Source organism: Balaenoptera borealis (assembly GCF_965194805.1).
Source record: "Balaenoptera borealis genome assembly, chromosome: 20".
Classification (NCBI taxonomy): Eukaryota; Metazoa; Chordata; class Mammalia; order Artiodactyla; family Balaenopteridae; genus Balaenoptera; species Balaenoptera borealis.
This window is the reverse complement of record NC_138879.1, coordinates 14,315,867-14,333,127: the sequence shown is the minus strand read 5'-3', so window position 1 is coordinate 14,333,127 and position 17,261 is coordinate 14,315,867. Positions and strand designations below refer to the sequence as shown.

The window sequence follows — 17,261 nt, the reverse complement described above, 5'->3', positions numbered from 1 at the left end:
GCAGAACTACCTCTTAAAATTACATTTTGCACTTACAGAATCAGAATACAAATTGATCAGTAAATCTAGATAGACTGATGAAATTTAAAAAATTACCATTTGGCAACCCTCACAGTAATAATTGATTTGGGCAAGAATCATCAATGGATGTTGCAACCAGTAGGTCAGAATCTAGTGAGAAACAGGTTATTTACATAGTCAAAGTATCTGCCCACAAAAGACTTATTAATTACTCATCAATTAATAACTACAAAATACTTATCAACTTTACACTGGAGAAACCTGGAAGCATCATCTTAACCAAGCGATAAAAGTTAACATCACCAGTAACAAACCGATATGATGCACTCAGAAGAGGGTAGCACCATTTCTGTGGCATTCTTAGCAAAAATACATAAATCATGAGGAAACATGAAAGAAACTCAAACCAAGGGACATTCTACAAAGTAACCGGTCTGTACTCTTCAAAAATGTCAAGGTCATGAAAGACAAGGAAAAAATAAAAGGAATTATTTGAAGGAGACTAAGGACACATGACAACTACATGAAATACAGGATCCTAGATTGGATCCTGGACCTATAAAGGGCAGATTAGAATAATTGGTTACATCTGAAGGGTTCTGTGGATTTGAGAATAATAGCAGATTACTGTTACTTTCCTGATCATAATGATTGCATTGTGGTTATACAGGTGAGTCCCTGTACTTGAGAAATGCATACTGAAGTATTAAGACGTCATGGGGCACCATGTCTACAGCTTATTCTCAAATGGTTCAGAAATGATCACAATTCGAGAATCTGGGTAAAGGATACATAGGAGCACAAAGTAAAACATACGTGTAATTGAGCTACATTTTCAGGATACATGTGTAAAAGTTCATGATCTCCTAGATTCCACAGGGTTTCTATTGGCTCCTTTCCCCACGGAAAATTGTAGTAAAGTTTGTTTCCTTTTTGGCCCGCTTCATCCTGACAATCACTGCTGCTGAAGTTAGATGGACTCACAGCAAACTGGAAAAGAAAGTTTGTCTTATTAACTTATTAAAATAAACATTAAAAAGTAAAGTTGCCCGCAGCAACTGAATGAAACTGGTCAAGTCCCAAATAAAAAATTGTTAAGTTTAATTAAATATGAGTGAATATACTGTTACAAATAGTGTTTTTTAATCTGAAAGAATTACACAGAAAAACTGTTGATGCTACCTAGCATTTCTGTGGTCAATCAATAAGAGGGGAAGGAACCATGAACGTGGGATAAAGAAGAAAGTATCACATACTCACCATTCTCATCCTTCCTTATTTGTGATCATTCCATTTAGTTTAGATGGGTGTTTGGAGATTTTGAGAGTTAGAGAAATAAGACAATGGCATGACAAAAATGCTTACTTCAACTCTTTTCTCTTAGGCTTACACTGAAACTTGACTGTAAATTACAGGACCATTTGACTAATATGGAGAGTTCATGGAGGCTGGAAGCAAAACTAACACAGTATTGTGAAGCAATTATACTCCAATAAAGATCTTTAAAAAAAAAAAAAGCTAAAGCTGTAAGAGTGGGCAAGGGTCAAACTCTACACCAGTCAGGAATGCCAGGTGAGGGATTTGAACTTTACCTAGAATGTAAAGTCTTACCAACAAAAGTTTCTGAGCAAGACATCAACAGACGTCTTTACTAAAGTAACTTTGTTTTATGGAACAATGAAAATCTTTACAAAGAGTTTTTTATATGTAGTTGTTAATTTATTATAGCTGTCTCTTATAAATATAACATAGCTACATCAAAATAAATTTCATTTATTGTAGAGAAGTATTACCTCTGACACACTAAGACAATTTACCTAATCATTTTTAAATTAAGGGTAATTATTGTAGTACCTTTCTCCACCACAGGAGTCGATGACGTAACCAGAAATCAAGCCACTGGCTCGCAGTTCTTGCTGAAGTAAACCATACCAGTGAAGCTTCAGTCTTTTCACCAATTCTTTGGATATCAGAAATATCAGATAATCATTTATTTGCAAATCATATAATCTATCCCAAAGTGAAAGTGACTGTTTAAATACAAGGCCAAGTTATTTCCATTTTTTGTGTACCTTTTAACACCATCAGGTGTCTGCTTAGTATCAGAAACAGGATGAAAACACACTCCAATCTGAGCAAGGCCAAAAGGTAGCCTCTTGTTTATCAGATCCAGGTAATTAACATAGTGCTGCAAGGCACCTGCCAAAAGATAAATCAATCACTATATAAATCTATTTTATAAGCCCAAATCATTTTGGTCAATTTATAGACAAATTGATAATATAATGGTAACACAGCAGTAAGTACAGTAGCATGGAGCTACTAAGGCAGATCTTAATTGATTATCACTTAATTTTAGGTAGTTTCCCCAACTTTTTAGTATGAAGATTTTCAAATCTACAAGAAAGTTGAAAGAACAGTACAATAAACATCTGTAAACCCTTAACCTAGATTCACCAATTGTCAACATTTTGCCACATTTATTTTCTATTTCTTGTTCACCCAAAAACATTTTAGCATGTACCTCCTAAAATTAAAAACAGTCACTGTATACCACTATTACACCATTAAATTAATCATAGTATCATAATTTCATCTAACTTATGGTCAATATTCTATTTTCTCCAATTGTCACCCCAAAAGCCATTTACTGCTGCTCTTTCTCCCTAATTAAGGTTAACTCATTGCATTTTATTAGGTCTCTTAAATCACTCTGAATCTAGAATATTTCCCCTGACTTCTCCCTCTCTAACTTTGCTTTTAATGATATCAATTTTTCATTTGAGAACAGGCCAGTCATAGATTACCTCACATTAGATTTGTCTGAATTTTTCCTTATGATTTAATTTGGGTTAATCATTTTTAGCAGGAATAAATACTACATAGTTGATGTATATGTCCTATTACATCCTAACAGGAATAACACAGTATCAAATAATCCCACTTTTAATGAAACCAGATTTGATTACCTAGTAAAGGTAGTGAATATCCATTCCCCAACATTATCCTGCTCCCCAACAATCTTCCACCCAATATTTTATTTTACTTATTTATTTATTTTTTAACGAAGGGGCAATCGTTTTCTTTTCATTAATTAATTAATTAATTAATTTTTGGCTGCATTGGGTCTTCGTTGCTGCACACGGGCTTTCTCTAGTTGTGGCGAGCGGGGGCTGCTCTTGTTGCGGTGCGTGGGCTTTTCATTGCAGTGGCTTCTCTTGTTGCAGAGCACAGGCTCTAGGCGCGCGGGCTTCAGTAGCTGTGGCTTGTGGGCTTAGCTGCTCTGTGGCATGTGGGATCTTCCCGGACCAGGGCTTGAACCCGTGTCCCCAGCATTGGCAGGCGGATTCTTAACCACTGCACCACCTGGGAAGTCCCACACCCGATATTTTAGAATCCGTTGATGAACCCTTGCTTGAATTAATTATTATACCGAGGATTACAAAATCATAAAAAGGTGATTTTTCTATCCTATCTTTCCTTCTACATTTATTGCATAGCTCCTATAAAAACAAACTCTTTTCAACTCCTCTTTCTACCAGCAGCCTCAATTACTTAATTTTTTGTTTAACACTGTGGATTCGATTTTTAATTTTATTTAATGTGTTCTGATCCCGTTACCATCAATATTTATTTTAATGTTCAATTTGTCCCAAACTTAGCCAGTGGGAGTCTCCTTCAAGCCAGCATCTACGTCCTTTTAACATAAACCCACTAGTCTTCTACTAATTCTTTGCTTTCTAGCACCATAAACTGTGCCAAAGTCACTTTGTACTGTCCCTGCCCCATACCTGGAATGAGCCATTTCTCCAAGCACTGGTTCCTTTAGAAACCAAACTCTGGGTACTAGGTGTGCTCATTGCTATTGTCATCGCTTCTGGGCCCCTTCAATGAAGAAAGTTAGGAAATTTGTATTTTTTAAAAATCATGAATTCATACTAATAGTCAATTCAAATTTAACATTACAAAGTTTATCCTTGCCTTTTTTTACATCTTTTCTCTTTCAGTGAAAATCTTGGTTCCTAATAAATCTATCCATTGGTCTATTTGCTTTATCCTACATGTGAAACAGCTTCAGAATTATAATTCCAACATTTCTACTTACAATAAATCAATAAAATAAAGTTCAAGATTTCTTTGTAGTTCTTTATGCACTTAGATTATATCCCACTAAATGATAACACTGTGTTCAAAAGTTACTTGATTTGAGATTTCCACTTCTGGTAATAGTAGACAAGCTTGCTGATAACAAGAAAAACTGGTCAAGAAACTGAAAAAAAGAATCTGTTTAAAGACACAGGAGAGCCGTCAGGGCAGTAAGGACTTGAGGGTCCAAATTTGGAGAGAAAGTAAGAACAGAGGTGAACCCAACATTTAGTGCTGCTTTTCCAATCTGAAGTAGGAGAACTAAGAAGCTGAAATGCTGAGCAGAGCTTCCTGACATCGTATGGGGCTAGGAAGCACAAAAATTGTAGTTCGAGGCTCTTACGGAGGAGGGGCCCTGGAAAACACCCCAGCCTTTCACTAGGCACACTCAAAGGGCTACACTCTAGGAGTAGAGGTGAAGCAAAAAGACTGAAACCCAGCCTCAATACACTTAATCCCGGATTGTATTAAGAAGATATGCCCTAGCTGCCTGCCAAAAGCAAAAGTAAACCCTCCCAGGTAAAAGAAAACAACGCCACCCAGAGCCTCAATTTATCTCTACAATTACCACACAAATTACCTAGAAAATCGAAAGTCCAAATGACCAAAAGCCCGGAGGTAAGACTAATAGAAACCGACATATCTGAGTTATCAGATATAGACTTTTAAATGCGATTAATGTGTTCAAGAAAGTTGACAACAAGATGCTGGGGGATGAGTCTAACATATGTGTAATTAATCACAGAAGGACAGAGGAAAGAATGGGGCAGTAACAATATTTGGAGACATAATGGCTGAGAAATTTTAAAAACCGTTCGTAAGTAGAGCCTACCACAATAGCTCAAACATGAAATAAAGAGGGTAAGGGCATTGGGCATAGAAAGAAATGGCAAACTGGTACTCAGAAGCTAAAAACACTAGACAACCAAAACTTTGGCAAGTAAGTGGATTTAAGTTTCTTAAAGGCAAGAAAATGTCCGGCACATCAATAAATGCTTTGATGAATCTAAGAGAGCTATGTTTCATTTTCTAATAGGGAAGAAAAGATTGATTTGTTTTGGGACATGGTAATGAGCAGTGATTTAACTTCCCCAAAGTAAAATCATCATGGAATAATTAAAGTAGTACAAATCAAAATTGTCACGTTTACTCACCAGTTTGTTTGCTTTATTTTATTAAGGAAATCTTTAAAAGTTTACAATATAGGTACCAATTTTCAGAGAACCATGGACACTAGTTATTTTAAATTACTTCCTAGTACCACTTAATAAAAAATGGCAAGGATAGCATTTTGCAAAGATGAGATGCTGTGGCAGCAAGTCTGTCCTGTAAAAATTCTGAATTTTTTTTTCCAGAATCTCTGCTATTATGATCTATTTGACTTTGAAGGCATATTGTGCCCTACAAATTTCTATGTATTCACTCAAGAATCGCTTATAAAACTTGATTAGTCCTATTATTCTGCCAATTCAAAAATTACCTTAAGGGCTCTTCAAACAACAGACTGTGTAGATCAGTTTTCGGTAAGAAAAACTGAGGGAGGGCATTTTCTTGTTGCTCTAGAAAAACGAGCTCTCGATTAGCCTATAGTGTGTAAAAAAAAGAAAACTATAGAAGTATTTATAAATATTTTAGTAACAATAAACTAATGATTCAAACACACGATTTAATTTAGGTCCTAATTCTAGGGCCGCTCAATAAACTCCAAAATTCTAGGGTTGCCTTGTGAAACTGAGAGCTTTACTAGAGCCTTGGGCCGGATTCTTTAAGGAACAATAACGATCCCATGAACCAGTTTTCTCCAAGGCAGCAACACTGTCAACAAACCCAACTACTTCAAGAAGACTGAGAACCAGATAATTTCCTTTTCACGTGAACACAGGGCCAGCTGCAATTTGGGAAATCGAGCGAGTCTGCCTTTCCACCCCGACACCTATTTTGAAGCATGAAATCGTGAAGCATACCGTGAAGAAGGTTCTCCCGTAGTTTCCCAGAAGTTTTCAGTAAGTTCTCAAGAAATGCTCCTAGCTGTTCCTTACTCAGCTCTTTGTCTTGCAAGATTTCGCGTAGCGTTTCTGCAGAAACTAACCTGAAGGCACTGTCCCCGGGCAGCGAAGGGCCTGGTTCACGGTGGAGGGCGTCTACCGGGAAGACCTGCTCCCTGAACACCACCACCGAGGACCACCATTCCGCCGCCAGGTTCTTCCGCAACTCTATGCCCAAGGGGCCAAGGCCGGGGTGGCACCCGCTCAGAAGAGAATCTCGACTAAGCTGTCGCTTGGTGCCACTGAGGAAACGCCTTTTCTGACAGATCTCTACCAGCGCCTCGCTCTCCTCGCCGCCAGACTCGGGGCCTTCTCTCGGCTCGCTCACCGGGGGCAGCTCCGCGTGCGACCTCAAGGGCCCTACGAAGGAGCCGCTCCCTCCCGTCAACTGCTCCGGCTGCCCCCCATCTACTCGACTATACCCAGACAACAGGCACCTGCAGACTTTCCGGCCGGCCCTGACGGCTGCACCGGAGCGCATCGCCCTCGGGAGTGAAAAGTGCAGTCTCCTATGAGAGGCTGATCCCGAAACACCGCCACAACCGGGAGTAGGGGGGCACCCGCGCAGGCGCGACGGAAGTGAGCGTGCGCGCTCCCGGCCCCACCAACGGAAGTACGTCACTGCGTTCCGGCTGCTGCCGCCACCGCCGCGTGCCTATCCCACTCAAGGCGAACTTAGGCCTCCTCTTATTTCCGTCACGTCCGGCTCCCTCTACTTGTTCTTTTTGCCTTCTAAAGATCATTCCCATCTACTTTTCGCTATCCCGCTGTTGCCACTATTGAGTCAGCTTTACCTTCCTTTTTTTTCGCGAATGAGACATCAGAATACTTCGGTGTTCTACAAACTACCATTTAAATACACCTTCTCAGACTTAAGTGTTCACGAAGATAAACCTTGGTTCCAAGTTGTACTCCTTAATGGTAGTTTAGAGACCCACGCCTCGCGTGCATCGCTAGTAAAATGCTGCCGCTGTCCTGCCTGCCCTCTCCTGGGAGTGCGCGTGGGGCTGTGATGGGGAAGGAGTATAGTCCCTTTACATATTGGTGCTAAAAGGGATGCCCTGGGCCAGCAGCACCTGCATCACCTGGAAACGTTGCTTAAAAAACAAACTGCTGAAAAGGGCCCAGCAATATTTAAACTCTCCAGGTTAATGTGGAGGCACACTGACAACCAACCACTCACGTACATAAAGTTGTTCTACCAGAGTACCCTTCAAAAATAACTTGTGAAAACCTGCTTAAAACGGAGATCCAGGATTACGGAGCGGACTTGTGGCTTTACAGCTCCATTTTAACACTTATAGCCCTTAAGAAAATTGCCCCAATAGTGGAAAGTGTAACAGCCCAGATGGAGGAAAATGGTTGATTCCAAAAGCCATGATTTCCACTTCCAGCTTTCCTTAAAGTGGCTAGGGAAACCTTGAAAGATCAACCCAGGTGCAAAGAACAAACTATTCCCACTGACTACCAGGAAGAAACAGTTTACATAGAGGGTAGCAGCTTAGCAATGAACAGAATATGCTAAGTTAAAATTCATCACATTTAAGGTGGTGTAGGACAGGTTCAGAAAATCATTCCATACAAGAACATGTGAAAATTTGTTTAAAAAAAAAGATGCTAGTAAAAACAGTATTGCTGGAAAGCAATTATATTAACAGCAAAGCTAGGTAACATTTATGTGCGTTTTCCACACCCCGGAAACACACGAGAGGCCTAAACGCAAATAAATAAAAGAGAGAACGGGGAGAAAAATCACATTTATTAGTTAAGACAACCACAGGCTGGACACAACACACATGCTAAAAAGTGGACTGTCTTTTAAAACTTACTTCAAAAGGTAAATAGTTAAATATTTTCCACAGCCCCACAATCATTTAAGTGTTTACAAATTAAAAGGCCCACGTTAGACACTGAACAGTAAAAGATGTAATAAATACTCCAACCTACCCCAAAAGCTTCTTGTAAAAGTCATAATTTGACTAATCATGCTATTGAAAACTGTTCAATTACTAGTCTGAACCAGTTTTCAATGTATTAGTCCTAAAAATACCACTCATTATCCTGCCCCAGGAAAATTCTAGTTGTGTTACATTTTAGACATAAGGCATTAACACCAATTAAAGCCTCACTTTAATAATCAGTATTTAAATGAAGTCTCATAAAGACCTTTTCTCTTCTTGCAAAAAAACACATATGCCAGGGCTGCTGGGAAGACATTCAGGTCTTACTTCTAGCCATCACTGAAAGGAAGTATTAAGGTTGGTGAGCCAAAGTTAAACCTAAAGCTACCCACTGGATCTTTTTAGCAATAAACCCACATTGACCCTAACAGAAGGACCTACATCATAGTCTCCGTGCTTTGGTAACATGGCTTTCCTCTAGGTTAACCATTAATTTTGAGGATTTTTTTCCTAATGTTCATTTGAACATAAATACACCTTACATTTTGAGTTCCCTGAATTACTGGACATTCATGACTCCCAGTGTGACTACAGTTAAGAGTCCCGGGAAGCCTGTGAAAACGAGCATCTCTCTACACTACCTACACTAAGAACACTGAAAACAAATTCAAACTTAGCTCTTGGCCAACCATCTTCAAGAGTGTAGTCTTTTCAGCTTTGTTCCATATTTCAGTTAATTCGTAACACTGCCAGGAGCACAAATATAACCTCTTCAAAAATAAGTTATTTGGAGATTTTTCAAATTATAAATTTTGCAAAAGGAACAAAAGTCATCCATGTTCTCACACTAAGCAGTCTGAGGGTGGGGCTATACAGTTATTTCCTGTATGTTTTAGTATCTCATTTCACCACTCTGCCAACAGACTATTGAGACTATTAAATGACTCACCTGATGTTGAGAAGTACAGAGCTTTTATGCAATCTAGCCTAGAGTTGTTAATCAACCTAAATCAATCGCATTTTAATCCTTGAAATAGGAATAGATCACAGTAAGAAGGGCCTTCTGATCTTCCCACTTCTCAAAACGAAACTATAGAAAGGAGCACTCAATTTATTTTTATGATTAAAAAAACAGACCATCTAAGCCAAGTTTTACATGACATTATATATGTAAAATAAAGTACCATTTCCACTTAATTCAGTCTTCAAATATTTTTTATTGGAAGGCCATGCATTGCCTTCATTTATTGTATTTCAAATCACTGTACATTTACTTTTGTGAAAACACTGCCTGCATTTTCTAGTACAAAAAAAACCTAAAAATTGTTTCAGGAATGTAGAGAAATATCCAACTTAAATAGCGAAAAAGTGCACCATAATTACTGCTGCACTGCAGTCATTTCTGCATTTCCCATGTTTCTTAAATAACTATCTTGTCTGATAACACACGATATAAAGAGCAATTATGAAAAACAGACATTTACATATACTTCTAAAGTCTTATTGAGAATATCCTGTTGGCATTGGATAACCAATCATAGGCGCAGCTGCAGTAGCAGGATATGCATATGCCTGTTGGTTCATACCATTGTGCATATTTGGAACATTACTTCCATATTGCTGAGTGCTGTCATAACCATTCTGGTAAGTCCCTGTTGGATTACCAGTCCTAAAACTGGTCTGTATACCAGCAGACACAAAATTACTTCCAAAGCTCCCATTGGTGTAATTTGCAGCACTGTAAACACCATTTTGAGTTTTTGCCCCAAAATCTCTCTTAAGCAGACTAGAGTAACCTCGGTCATAATTTTCCCTGTCTCTAAATGTATTAAATCCACCCCTTTTGCCCGCAGAGTATCTGTCCCGACGGTCATCCTTCATGCCTCCTCTACCCCTGGAACGACCTGTCAAGAAAAAAATTGCAGACCTGATTATTTCCATGGCATAAATCATTACTAAGAATTAGGTCTATCTGTGAAATATTTTCTCAACTCCGTTCTGCACGCAAGATTTTACTCACCCGCCAATACCATTTAAATTGATTTGTAGGCAATTAGGTGACCCCAAACCACCGACATTTCTTATCAAAGGTTGGTCTTACCTGAACCTCTGTCTTCGACCAACTGAAGCAATTTGGGATTAATTGCTTGATTAGCTTCACGAAGCACAGAGATAAGGTCGCTCACTTGCTTTATGTTATTAGGTGTAAAGAAAGTGTATGCTGTGCCTGTTTTGGTACTGCGAGCAGTTCTTCCAATTCGATGAATATAATCCTCTGAGGAGTTAGGGTAGTCATAATTGATGACAAATTTCACATCTTCCACATCTGTAAGGTGTTGCAGTGTGGCAAAATAGCAATGTACGGAGTTTTGCACACCACAACAGCCAGACCAAAAATAAAAAGTTAGACAATTGTATTCCCAAGAAGGTATGGGCTGCAAAAAATACAGTTAAAATGGTTATCCATTCCCTGTAGGAATACCATTGAGGTTGGGCGGGGTGGGGGGGGGGAGAAAAAAAGAAAAAGCACACGTCATCCTTATGCCTCATTACCCACCCAATGATGGAGCCTGTCAAAAGGACGTGTGTATTCCCTAACACATTCCCAAATTAACAATCCCCTTACAGATCATCAAGTGACATCTGAATGCTTCTGCGCAGTAGGGCCACTATTAAAGGTTCACAGCAACCTCCTCATGTGCTCTCGTTTTGAGGACCTTTCAACAAAAATATACATGGTCCTTTGCATTACACACATATCAGAAGTTCAAAATTCTGGCCACACTGCTTGTCTTGCCAAGACCTTACAACCGCAGCTGCAAGAAAAACATACCTGTCCCCCAAAAGTTGTTTTTATGCACTGTGTCTCGTCTAGGCAAGCGCTTCCAAGAAGCCAGGATTCACTTGAGAATGTGTCTCTCTCTGGCAGGTCTCGACATGACGACTACTGTGCAGGTGAGGGAGGAACTTTCAAAGCACTGCTTTCTTTTCCCACTAAGTGTGAGAAGTTGCTCCTGCTCTAGAGCTTATGTGCCAGTACTCACCAATTTGTAAAAGGCTTAGTACCTTTTAAAGCTGCTCTCTCCATTTCAAACTTGAACAAAAATTTCATTGAACATTGAAGTTTGGAAATATTTCTTCGACATTTCAGCAAACTCACTGAAACTCAAAGACCCACAGATCACAGTAAACAGTTTGAAACAATGCTGTACCATGGCAGTCATGCAAAGCATGGGACAGAAGAAATACCACGGCAGTGAACTGTGAGGATAACTTCCATTTTTTTCCCCCGGAGAGAACAGTTTACGGGGCAGAGGTGGTATGTTCTGCCTTTTGAAGATTACTGGCACACTTTCAGCTTTTCACCTCTCTAATCGACTGGAAGCAGCCAGCCGATCACTAGTCCTCCATCCCCCTCGAGTCCTCCGATTGTCATGCCTAGGCCTTGCCACAAAGACTGCACCTTTATATGAAAAAAACTTAGAAAAAATGCAGAGGTTAAAGAAAGCAATAAACTTTCTTTAAAAAAATTATGTGGAGATCTTCTGAGAAACCAAGCCATGAATTCGAGTTTGTACTAACCTAGCCCTCTGGAGGCCACATCTGTAGCAATCAGAATAGGAGCCTTTCCATGTTTGAATTCTGCAAAAAAACAAAAGGCACACATATAATTACTGACGTGAATGGGATTCTAGGTTTGGGGGGGGGGGGAACTTCACTTGAAATACTTACCATTTAGAACCCAGTCACGCTCCTGCTGACTCTTGTCACCATGGATACCCATGGCAGGCCACCTAAATTAAAGGAAAGTTACGTTAGTAGTCACATTTAAAACCTCATAGATTTTAATCAAGTGCTAAACTATTTTTGGTTATAGACCCTTTTAATTTCACTTGAAATACTGCATATACAGTCTTACCTATACTACCAGATTATTCCTTTGAAACTCAAATCTACCACTGATTAAAGTTTGCCCTTCCCCTACACTCAGCTCTAATAAATATCTGCTTCAATGGAAGAGGCCCACATACCCATCTCTCCTCATTTTTCTAGTGAGTTCATCACATCTTCTTTTGGTTTCAACGAAAACAATGGTTTTATTCTCCTTCTCACTCATGATCTCTTCCATTAAACGAATAAGCCTTAAAGGAAACAAAAAACTGTGAATTCTAAAAGAAGTCCACGGTTATGATGAGCAAAACACTAACTTTAACCTACATGGCTACAAGTTAAAAAGAAAACACCTGCTTAACCTTTCAAATAGTTCTACCTTTGGTCCTTAAATAAACCACAAGAATCTTTTTTCTATAAGAGTGCTATATTAAAACGGTGATAGGGGCTTCCCTGGTGGCGCAGTGGTTAGGAATCCGCCTGCCAATGCAGGGGACACGGGTTCGTGCCCCGGTCCGGGAAGATCCCACATGCCGCGGAGCGGCCAGGCCCGTGAGCCACAACTACTGAGCCTGCGCGTCTGGAGCCTGTGCTCTGCAATGGGAGAGGCCGCGACAGTGAGAGGCCCGTGCACTGCGATGAAGAGCGGCCCCAGCTCGCCGCAACTAGAGAAAGCCCTTGCACAGAAACGAAGGCCCAACAGAGCCAAAAACAAATAAATAACTAAATAAATAATTTAAAAAAAAAAACAAAACAAAAAACGGTGATAGCCAACAAGTACCTGAATGAAGGAAGCAAGACAGTTTTCAGAGTGACTGACAGACTAATTTCAAGTTAACAGATTCCACCCAACTGAAAGTCACTTTTAAGATAACATTTGGGGGCTTCCCTGGTGGTGCAGTGGTTGAGAATCTGCCTGCCAATGCAGCGGACACGGGTTCAAGCCCTGGTCTGGGAAGATCCCACATGCCACAGAGCAACTAGGCCGGTGAGCCGCAACTACTGAGCCTGTGCTCCCAACAAGAGAGGCCGCGATAGTGAGAGGCCCGCGCACCGCGCTGAAGAGTGGCCCCCGCTCGCTGCAACTGGAGAAAGCCCTCGCACAGAAACGAAGACCCAACACAGCCAAAAATAAATAAATTTAAAAAAAATAACATTTTAAACAATTTGTGAAGCTTTTATAGTCAAACTTACTTTTCATCCTTTTCTACGTCATGACACACATCCACAATCTGAAGAATGTTGTGATTTGCACTCAGTTCTAGTGCACCAATGTTTATATGAATATAGTCTTTCAAGAAATCTTCAGCAAGCTGTCTTACTTCTTTTGGCCAAGTAGCACTCCACATTAGGGTTTGCCTATCAGGCTAAAGATTTTTGGATTAAAAAATGCACTGTATTCCAAGAATGGATTTAGAGCTAAATTTGAAGAGAACACATTTGAAGGGCACTTACTCTTATCTGATCCACAATCTTCCTTATTTGGGGTTCGAATCCCATATCAAGCATTCTATCTGCTTCATCAAGGACAAGGTAGGTGGTTCTTCTTAGATTGGTTTTCCCACATTCTAAGAAGTCAATCAGTCTTCCAGGTGTTGCAATACAGATCTCCACACCTTCAATTAAACACACAAATGCAACCATGACATCTAAAACTTTCAGCATCACCAGTGACAAATAAAACCTTGTTACATACCTCTCTCCAAATCACGTATCTGTGGTCCCTTGGGAGCACCACCATAAATACAAGTGGACTTCAAGCGACATGCTCTACAGTATTCAGCAGCTACTTGCTGTACCTGTTGGGCCAGTTCCCGAGTTGGTGCCAGCACCAAGCACTATGGAAAGAGAGAAAGTGGAACACCTTTAGCAGAATCCTGGATTCTAGTTTTAGAGTGACAATTTATTAGTGTTACACACTAGCAGATGATTTACTTTGTCAATACCCAAAGCAACTTTGTCTCTAGGTAAACCGGGTAAGGTCACTAATATCTCTATATAAAACCACCACAAATTGACTTTTGCTATATATTCTACAAATTTCTACACTTCTAACCAAAAACTGATAGAATATATATGTAAACTTACAATAGGCCCATCACCTCTCTCTAGAAATGGCTGATGATTGATGTGGACAATGGCAGGCAGCAAATACTATTCAGGGAGAAAGCAAACAACAAAAGTTATATTCAAATACTTCTGGTTTCTTTTAATTCCCAACCCATTTTCTCTAGCACATGTCACATAACTTGAAAGTTCTCCCAAACTTACAGACAATGTCTTCCCAGATCCAGTTTGTGCTACCCCAACCATATCCAATCCACTTAGAGCAACTGGCCATCCCTGAGCTTGAATAGCTGTAGGTTCAGTAAAGTTCTGCCTTGCAATCACATCCATGACGTTTGCTGTAATTATTGACAGCAATTAAAAATAAGTAATGCCAAGAAAAAAAAATTAAAAAGAAGAAAAAAGTGGGGAAAACTAGCACTTACCAGGGAAGTTCGCTTCATAAAAATTCAGTACTGGCTTTGGACAGTTGTGACCTCTGACTGTAATTTCCTTGCTTCTTCTGTATGTCTCTACCTCTTGCTACAAAACAAATCATAAAAATCCAGTGAAATCTCCTGACAACTCCCCCTAACTAAAAATAAATCCCTGAATTTATAATTATCTACTTTAAGATGACCTTCAAAAATTTGGATCCACATACAGAAAACTGCATGTAGTACAAGAACCACCTATTATATTACACTCAACTCTTCCACGTAAAAGTCAACATCCCATGTCTCCAAAAGTGAGAAACACCTCTTCCCCAACTACTTACTTGGAAAACATGAGTTTCCCAAAATTTGCAAGAAATTTCTAGTCAGATTTTGATTCACTGAAAAGTCAATGAGTTATAGCCTGATGAAGCCACATGAAATTACTCACTGCTGTACGCCTAGCCAAATCAGGGTGTTCCTGATAAAAATTCTTCTCAAATTTGGGCAGCTCATCAAGATTCCACTTCTTTTTAACCAGTTTCTCCCCAGGGTTTCCAAACTTCTTTCCAGATAAGGGCCCTGCCCTACTTCCTCCAAATCGAGGGGCACCAAACCTAAAATTAAAAAAAAAAAAAAAAAAAGTTGTATTTTCAACATGTACAGACTTACCTACCATCCCTGAGCACATGCTAAAGATCAATGAAAGATTGGAGATGGAAGACCCAGCTGTCCTTAGCGATAGTCATTCTTTCAAAAGCCACAATAAGCACCGCATCTCCCTCATTTCACGTTGTGCGAAGTCCACACCACTGAAGCCAAATCAAGAGCCCGGGATTTACCAGGTTGGAAACTGGCTGCCCGAGCACTAGTTCCGATTACAAGGATAGACAACAGCTGGTTGCTACTAATCTTTTCCACAAGACTAAAAATTGTCTAAGAACGACAATAAAGAAAGAAGAAAACAGCTTAATAGTGACGCTATTTACCAGCCGTCCTCAAGCATAAGAGCTTTGGTTTTAATGGATATCGGAACAACACAGGCAGAGAAAGCAGAACAAGGAAGGTGGTCTCGGAGACAGTCACGCAAGCCAATCGAGTTGGGGGGATCCCGCAGTAAGACTCCCGACCGAGAAACCGAAATTATATAACGCAAAGAAAAAGAGGAGGAGGAGCTGGAGACTACCGGGGGAGGAGTCCCGACCCGGGCGGAGTCGGCCGGGCGGCGTTCCCGCTGGGGCGGCGCTTCCCCCTTTGTCTCGCATTTCTCTCTGCGCCACATTTTCTCGACGCTGCCATTTTGAGCTCCTCCGCCGGGCGGGGTAACAAAGGCGCCGCCGCCATGTCCGCCGCCGGCATTTTCTACCCACGGCTCAGCCACATGGCCGACTCCCGAGGTGCCTCCTGCCCCCACCGCATTAACGGCTTCGGAGGCGGCCCCCTCGGCACCCACAGAATCCCTGAGGCCCCTAAAACTCCTCCCGAAACGCTGCACCTAAGAGCGGCGACTTTGCCTCGAAGCACTGTGCTTTCCTTCCCTAAAAATGCGCTCCTCGAAATTCTCCCAACAGCCGCTAAATCATCGAGGCCGCGATGCCCCCCTCCCACACAAAAAGCGATCTTAAGAGTCGTTAACAGGAAACTCCCAGTTCTGGACAAATATCAAAATGGCGCAAACCTTCTTCAATGAAGAAGACCCAAGAATAAGCTGAATAAGGCGAGTTTCCACCGCCACCCCGCCCCCCGCAACCCTCATCGGCCTCCCATCCCCCACCCACCGGGCCTGACAGGTCGGTTCCCACACTCACCCTCGATCCCGGCCGCGGTCTCGGTCACTCGAATAACCCGACATGGCGTCAATGGTTGCGGTTGGCGGGGAGCGAAGCGAAGAGAATCGAGTGCGGCGAGTCGCTGGAAGTGGCTCCGGCGACGGCGAAGCCTTGCGGGGGCGGCAGCAACGGACGGACGGCGATGACAAGAACCGATGCTGCCGACAAAAGACCGGTGGAAATGAATGAGGTGCCGGCGGCGTCCCGGCAGCCGGTTTTATAGCCTGGACCGCCTCCTCCGCCGCAGAGAATGCTGGGAGCCGCTCTATGACCTAATCACTCCGCCCCTGCGCAGAGGCCGCAACGCCAGCCGGCGTTCCGGCATCCGCCATGTTCTCGCCCCTCCCCCCGCGGCCCCTCCCTCAGCGTCGCCCGTTTTTCGCCCCTTACAAGGGTGGGCCCACCCGGCCACCCGGCCACCCGGCCACCCGGCCACCCACCACTGGGGTGCCTCAGCTTGCACTCTTTTGACTTCACCTTTTTCTCGTCTTTCACACTTCAAGGAAGCCACTGCGCCCTTTTCCAGGTACAGCCCAGACAATAAAATGGCCAGGCGAACCCGCTCTGTCCACTTGGAGATGTTTACGTCTCCAGAGAGCTTTCAAGCCCATAACCAACCAAAGCGAGAAGGCGGAGCCTGACATTGTCACGTGGCTGCCCCCTCCCCCCGGGTGAGCGGGCCGCACTACTTCCCCAGTTGGCTTCGGCGGAGGAGTACAAGACAGAATAGCTCACCGGAAGTGCTGTGCTAATGCCCTCGGGAGATCGGCCTGGGCTGCTGGGTGACCCGGGCTGTCAAACCCACCCACCCGAGATCCCCTTAACGGGATCTGGCCGGTGGAGAATAGTATCTAGATCCCGCAAACGGCCGCCTCGGCACGTGCTGCGAAAGGAAGTGCTCCCTTGGTGACCAATCAGCAGCGAGAAGCCGTTTTAACGTCCCTCCCT

The 17,261-nt window shown here is 41.9% G+C and overlaps 2 protein-coding genes across 13 annotated transcripts in view; both read right to left on the bottom strand.

Moving 5' to 3' along the window:
* The window catches only part of POLG2 (DNA polymerase gamma 2, accessory subunit), a 37,170-nt gene extending 29,345 nt beyond the window's left edge, over positions 1 to 7,825 (bottom strand). For 6 of the 9 annotated variants that reach the window (XR_014238716.1, XR_014238717.1, XR_014238718.1 and 3 more), the window contains exons 1-5: positions 6,132 to 7,825; positions 2,094 to 2,220; positions 1,876 to 1,981; positions 838 to 1,011; positions 97 to 171 (exon numbers count right to left, since the gene is read on the bottom strand). Coding sequence is in view for 6 of the 9 variants with exons in the window: in XM_082373700.1 (XP_082229826.1) it covers positions 97 to 171; positions 838 to 1,011; positions 1,876 to 1,981; positions 2,094 to 2,220; positions 6,132 to 6,693 (1,044 nt within the window). In the remaining 3 variants the exon portion in view is untranslated. Of the gene's footprint in view, positions 1 to 96; positions 172 to 837; positions 1,012 to 1,875; positions 1,982 to 2,093; positions 2,221 to 3,812; positions 3,907 to 5,647; positions 5,727 to 6,131 lie in introns of those variants that run through there. The other 3 variants (XM_082373699.1, XM_082373702.1, XM_082373704.1) reach the window with 2 other exon arrangements.
* A 125-nt stretch (positions 7,826 to 7,950) lies between these two features.
* DDX5 (DEAD-box helicase 5) lies at positions 7,951 to 17,175 on the bottom strand. Of its 4 annotated transcripts, none has more exons than XM_082373697.1 (14): positions 17,049 to 17,175; positions 16,293 to 16,471; positions 14,936 to 15,101; positions 14,497 to 14,593; positions 14,276 to 14,409; positions 14,093 to 14,158; positions 13,701 to 13,842; positions 13,460 to 13,620; positions 13,199 to 13,371; positions 12,145 to 12,255; positions 11,846 to 11,907; positions 11,696 to 11,755; positions 10,215 to 10,439; positions 7,951 to 10,017 (listed from the first exon to the last, which is right to left on the bottom strand). In XM_082373697.1, exons 2-14 carry the CDS (start codon positions 16,334 to 16,336, stop codon positions 9,614 to 9,616), a joined length of 1,845 nt encoding a protein of 614 aa, XP_082229823.1. In that variant the 5' UTR covers positions 16,337 to 16,471; positions 17,049 to 17,175; the 3' UTR covers positions 7,951 to 9,613. The 4 variants fall into 4 exon arrangements, with proteins under 4 accessions (XP_082229823.1, XP_082229821.1, XP_082229822.1 ...); XM_082373695.1 differs by lacking the exon at positions 17,049 to 17,175 and adding an exon at positions 16,791 to 16,950; XM_082373696.1 differs by lacking the exon at positions 17,049 to 17,175 and having other exon boundaries at positions 16,293 to 16,519.
* Positions 17,176 to 17,261: the final 86 nt, after the last annotated feature.

What these genes read in the sequence shown, in the direction of transcription:
- DDX5 (XM_082373698.1), bottom strand. Translation starts at nt 15,766, where the DNA reads ATGTGGCGCAGAGAGAAATGCGAGACAAAGGGGGAAGCGCCGCCCCAG. An exon ending in TTATGAAGCGAACTTCCCTG is followed by an intron (nt 14,410 to 14,496) that starts GTAAGTGCTAGT and finishes CAATAATTACAG; the next exon opens with CAAACGTCATGGATGTGATT. An exon ending in GATACGTGATTTGGAGAGAG is followed by an intron (nt 13,621 to 13,700) that starts GTATGTAACAAG and finishes GTTTAATTGAAG; the next exon opens with GTGTGGAGATCTGTATTGCA.